The sequence below is a fragment of the Diadema antillarum genome, unplaced genomic scaffold, assembly GCF_040938485.1.
Source record: "Diadema antillarum isolate AM-2024a unplaced genomic scaffold, OU_Dant_1.0 scf00000006, whole genome shotgun sequence".
NCBI lineage: Eukaryota > Metazoa > Echinodermata > Echinoidea > Diadematoida > Diadematidae > Diadema > Diadema antillarum.
In genome coordinates, this window is record NW_027270895.1 from 2,051,913 (window position 1) to 2,058,061 (window position 6,149).

General features: G+C 41.4%; 1 protein-coding gene across 1 annotated transcript; it reads left to right on the forward strand.

Annotated features, from left to right (window-relative positions):
• The first annotated feature begins 2,870 nt into the window (after positions 1 to 2,870).
• LOC139715378 (prostaglandin E2 receptor EP3 subtype-like) lies at positions 2,871 to 4,430 on the forward strand. The gene has a single exon (XM_071626955.1). It carries the CDS (start codon positions 3,065 to 3,067, stop codon positions 4,067 to 4,069), a length of 1,005 nt encoding a protein of 334 aa, XP_071483056.1. The 5' UTR covers positions 2,871 to 3,064; the 3' UTR covers positions 4,070 to 4,430.
• Positions 4,431 to 6,149: the final 1,719 nt, after the last annotated feature.

The window sequence follows — 6,149 nt, forward strand, 5'->3', positions numbered from 1 at the left end:
CCTTTTCATTCAAAAGCAGTTTACTAACACCTGAATTACTATTTCGGTATACTATCTTTTACCAGCGGATTGGGAGGGGGGCGCACCCCCCCCCCCCCCTCCGTAGTTACTCCACTGCTTTTGGGTGAAATAATTGGACAAATTTCTTGAATTCTAGCAAAAAAGCAAGAAAATCTTTTCATCGCGGGAATTATGATTATGTGGGGTGGGGCAAATGGTGCGCTTGCCATCCAATATTTTTATGGGGGCAACATTTTTGTTTTCTTTCAAAAGCAAGAAAATCTTCTCATTTCGGGAATTATTAATTATGGGGGGGGGCAAAATTAAAATATGCTTGCCCCTCCAATATTTTTATGGGGGTAACTTTTTGTTTTTCTGTCAAAAAAAAAGATACGAAAATCTTCTCGTCTCTGGAATTATGGAGGGGGGGAGGGGAGGTGGACAAAATGATATGCTTGCCCCTCCATTTTTTAAAATCTTTTGCTAATGAGGCTAAGGCTCGCTCTTGGGTTGGCAATATGGATTGGTCAGAAGTAACGTACATAGACCCTACATACTTGTAAGTAGCACACGTAGGCCTACATGCAAACGTGTATAAGTGCTCCGTATCGTACGGATGTACAGTATATACGGTCGATAAATAGTAAACACTGTAGAATATTAATAGATAAAATCAGTGCTGCCAGAACCAGGGGTGCGAATTGATTTGTGTGTGTGTGTGTGTGTGTCCCTGGTGCAAAATATTAAAAAAAAATAGAAAAGAGTAATTATTTAGTGTCCGGCGTTGAGGTCGCTCGCAGACTGATTTTTTTTTTTTTTTTTTTTTTTTTTTTTTTAAGGATCTGAAGGGGGGTGCGTTCGCACCCAACGCACCCCCCCTGGTGACGCCCATGTATTATGTAAATTTGTTTAAAACTGTACCCTCCTTGAAAGCCGGTTTTATCACTTTTCCACTTCATTCCTAAAGATAAAACTGATATTGAATAACGTTCAAGTATAATTCTTTATTAAAATCTAAATCACATTAGTGCCCGGGCATGCCCAGTCGAGTAATTTTAATTTTGAATTCGTTTTTGCTCAATTTCAATTTGCCTATTGTGTATCACGTATCTTTTGTAACAAAAGGGATGGCGAAAGGTAATTACCATCACAAAGACATACATTCCTGAGAAAGTGGCTGATTATTATGCAATGAGACACTAGTCAATTGTCTCCCTATAATATCTGGGCGACAAATCCTGTTTGGCACATGCTTTATAGATTTTCTAGTGGCGGCATCGAACATGGCTTCAAAGGAAATACGACAGTTGTTAAATTGTGACTCCATTCTATTGAACCTCCATGGCAAAGCATACATCTTGCCCGCATGGTGTGAGTTTAAAAGAGATCGATCTAAATCCTGAAACCTCAAACCCTTTATCTGTGTCAATTTTCCTCACCTTTCTGGATTATGTTCTCCTTGATATCACTGCTCTTTTCCTTACTACTATTCTTTGTCTTTTTAGTTCCTTTTTCGTCTCATCCTTATCATTCATTTTAATAAGAGAGAACTAAAAGGTTGATAGAATAATAATAATAAAAAAAAAACATCGCCAATGAGTGGCAACCATGATAAACCATGAATCTTACCACTCAATTTTGTTCGGTCATATTCTGTGTCCATCCGTATCAGGCACCAGGTTAGGATCAGCTTTCTTTCTGATCACTCTCGAAAACATAAACTGAAGTTTCGGATGACTATCTTCCGTCTGCTTTCGATGGGGTTATCTCCTTGCAAAGTCAAGCAAAGCTGAATCGACAAACGATTCATGACAGCCTTGCGAAATTACATCGCGCTCATGTTACATGTGAAAGCTGCTCACATGGAATTAAGATTCTTGATCATCATAGGGCTCTATTTCGAAATGAAAAGAAAATGATATTCTTACAGCTGTCTCCTTTATCGTGCTTTCCTATACCTTTTGACCTGCACAGGAAAACATTAGTTGCATGTACATGTAGATACAAGGGATCATTACGAACTTTATAACCTACTGTGCAATTTTGCGTCATATGGCATTAAAGTTTTTTTTTTTCGTTATACAGAGTAAAGTTAAATTCGTGAAATAATTTCATCTGTAATTTAGTATTTTATGCATATGCATACATTTCTTTTTTTTTAAATTTTGTATTGAGTTTGTATGTCATGTGCGGTGTTCTTTTTTATTTTTGGACTTACTGTACTTTTGTATTCAACTTTGTATGTCCTGTGTCTTGTATTGTTTTTATGCAGGGCCACTTTGTAAATCAGTTTTTTTAACTGAAAGGGCTACCCTGTGAAAATAAAACGGAATAGATAGATTAATAAAACCTTTCGAAAGATAGAGGTTTTTTTTTTTCGAAATCGGACCAAAGACTGTATAGACCTACTATGTGGATTTTTTTAAAGTTTCTAATGCGATACTGCAGCAGCAACAGCACATGCTGGTGATGCATGTTGCTACTGCTTACATTAAACTTCCTGTTTTGACACGAAATTAAAATGAAACCAAAATACCCTGTTCATCAAATCCTGGACAAATCTTTCCTGCACGAAATCATGATGCCAAGAAACATAAAACTGACTATAGGTTTAAAAGACAAGGGAAAAGAAAGGCCAACTTCTCTTTCTCCAAGGTTAAAGTGTATGTGCGTAGGTACGTATAGGATATATGCGTGTGTATTTGTGTGTGTGCATGTGCGTGTGCGTGTGTTATCAAAATGGGGAAAACAAAGAAATCAAATGCTATGCATGTCAAGTACCCTCTCCCAGTACTCCATTAAGTAAGGCAGTTGTAAAGTGAGACGGAACAATAAAATAGTAAGAAACGAAACCTTAAGATCACTGCACGCGCTCGCCTCCGTTTGTATAATGTTGTCTTCCTACGCGTTCAAGATCGCTCGCTGTCATAATCATGAGAGTGTTCGCGGGTTTGTTTAGGGTTTTTTTTTTGGCACTTCAGTCTATTTGCAAAGTAAGAGTCGTACACTGTCTGTCATCCCACATTCCCTTTGCACAAGGAAGACCTTAATAATATGTCGGATTATGCCTTTCAATATCGTGAATGCAATTCCCCTCATTTTCGGCATTGTTGCAAACTCGCTGGCGCTAGTCGTGATTTACAAGGGGCGTCGACGTACCAAGAGTAGTCAACGCGGTCGTTCTGTTCCTTCGTTTTTTGTCCATACTCTAGTCACGGTCGATCTCATGAGTCTGGTCGTCTTGTTGATTGGAAGGAGCATAGATATAGAAGACACCGAATTGGAGTGTGAAGTTAACTACGTCACAAGGTTGACTGTTGGATATGCGTCGGGGTTCATGAACACACTTATGTGCCTGGAAAGATGCTTCGCACTTCGAGCTCCGTTTTACTATCATAGAATGGCGACTTTATGCAAGGCTAAAATCGCTGTATTCGTCGTACTTTCTCTGTCGTTCCTCATTAATACTCTTCCGGTGATGGGTGTAGGGAGTTACGCCGTCAAAGTCGGAAACACCACTGAGGTCAAATGCAATCCTCCCGGCGAGTCGGGGATCCTTAGCAGTCCAGGCGACAGGGCCTTCACGGCGATCTATCTCGCATTCGGCGTGCTCATGCTGATCTTGATGTACGTGTCGAACGGCGTCGTTATTTTCCAGCTACGTCAGCTAAAGAGGAGGGCGAGGTCAGGTGCATTGAAGTCCAGTGAGCCTAAGACAGGCCCATCGCCACCAAGGCCCTCCACCATCGAAATGCGCACAAGTTACGATAGTCAAAGTGATGTATCCCCGATCGACCCTGAGAAACGGAGAACCAACTTTCGGAGTGCAGCATGTCGAAATGAGAGAAGACCTGCCACACTTCATCACTCTTCCCGGGGACGTGGGAGTGGGGAGACGACGAGGACTTCGCACGAGAGGTCGATCTCCAAGATAGTCGTCGTCATGTCGGTGGTGTTTACCATCTCCTGGTTTCCGTTTTACGTAATGATTTTAAGTCAATACCTCATTCTTTTTAATATTGTACACAACGAAACTGTTCTTGTTACCCGGTATCTACAAGTATGTTAAGTCTATACTGCCTCTGCTGTCTCTACGATCTAGGTACAACTTTACTTTACGTCACGGCATTCAAGTTTTGTTCAATTAATATAGAGTAAGATCTGACATACAGAAAGACAAAGATTTTGCCGAAGTCGGGCCAAAGACAAAGAACGATGTGGATCTCAAAAAGAAGTATTACATGTTACAATAACAAAAAATTATAGACACTCTGATTTTGATCGTGTCGATTACGGCTTATTAGATAAATGTCGCATTAACCGGTACACAAATCTTCACTAAGATTCCTGCTTTGACACGAAATCAAAACGAAACCAAAATGCCTTGTTTATCGAATGCCAGAACAAATCTTTCGTGCGCAAAATCATGATTCCCATAAACACAAAGCTGAACATAGGCTAGCAAGATGCCGTCCAGTTAGGTTAACTGTCCCGTCCGACGAGAGAATGGGGAAGTAAACTTTCTTTTTTTGCCACCAGGGTTCAAGTGTATGTTGGATACGTATATGACCGTACTGTCTGTGTGTGTGTGTGTGTGTGTGTGTGTGCGCGTGTGTGTGTGTATGTGTGGGTGGATAACTGCGGGAAACATGTATAATGTGTCAAGCGTGTAGGAATCTCAAGTGTAATGGTACTTCATTATCGAAAAGGTCATTGTGAAGTGAGAGGAAATAGTCGGAAACAAAAACTGTTACTTAGTATTCTCAACAGCACGTGTATATCATTGCGCTCTCCGTTTCTATTGCGTTGTCTTCACACGCGTTTTAAGACAGTTTCTGTATAAAGTGTGAATTAATCTTTTCGATTTTGGCAATTCAATCAATTCGCAAAGTAATGGTTCACACTGTCTGCCATACGTCTTCCAATGGGCGTGGTAGACCTTGATAATGTCGGGCAATTCATTTTATTTTACCCCCCTTATTTTCGGCATCGCGGTAAATTCGCTGGCTCTGATCGTGATTTACAGAGTGCGTCGACGTACCAAGTGTTGCCAACGTGGTCGTTCTGTTCCTTCGTTTCTTGTCCATACCCTAGTCGTTGTCGACCTCGTGAGTCTCGTCTTGTTGTTGATTAGAAAGAGCATAGAAATAGACGACATGGAGTTAAAGTGCAACTTGATGTTCGTCACAGAACTGACTGTTGGATATGCGTCGGGGTTCATGAACACACTTATGTGCCTGGAAAGATGCTTTGCATTTCGAGCTCCGTTTTACTATCATAGAATGGCGACTTTGTGCAAGGCTAAAATTGCTGTATTCATCGCACTTTCTCTGTCGTTCCTCATTAATACTCTTCCGGTGATGGGTGTAGGGAGTTACACCGTCAAAGTCGGAAACACCACTGAGGTCAAATGCAATCCTCCCGGCGAGTCGGGGATCCTTAGCAGTCCAGGCGACAGGGCCTTCACGGCGATCTATCTCGCATTCGGCATGCTCATGCTGACCTTGATGTACGTGTCGAACGGCGTCGTTATTTTCCAGCTACGTCAGCTAAAGAGGAGGGCGAGTTCAGCTGCATTGAAGTCCAGTGAGCCTAAAACAGGCCCATCGCCACCAAGGCCCTCCACCATCGAAATGCGCACAAGTTACGATAGTCAAAGTGATGCATCCCCGATCGACCCTGAGAAACGGAGAACAAACTTTCGGAGTGCAGCATGTCGAAATGAGAGAACACCTGCCACACATCATCACTCTTCCCGGGGACGAGGGAGTGGGGAGACGACGAGGACTTCGCACGAGAGATCGATCTCCAAGATAGTCGTTGTCATGTCTGTGGTGTTTACCATCTCCTGGTTTCCATTTTACGTAATGATTTTAAGTCAATACCTCATTCTTTTTGATATTGTACACAACGTAACTGTTCTTGTTACCCGGTATCTACTAGTATGTTGAGTCTATTCCGTCTGTGCGGTCTCTACGACCTATTTACAACTTTACATCACGGCATTCAAGTTTTATTCAATATCAATACTTAGTAAGATCTGACATACAGAAAGACAGATTTTTCCTCTTTTTTTTGCGAAGTCGGGTCAAAGACTAAGAACGATGTGGATCTTAAAAAGAATGTGATGATAACAAAAAATATACTCA

Bases quoted from the DNA above. Each gene is read 5' to 3' on its own strand.
- LOC139715378 (XM_071626955.1), top strand. From the start codon at position 3,065: ATGCCTTTCAATATCGTGAATGCAATTCCCCTCATTTTCGGCATTGTT.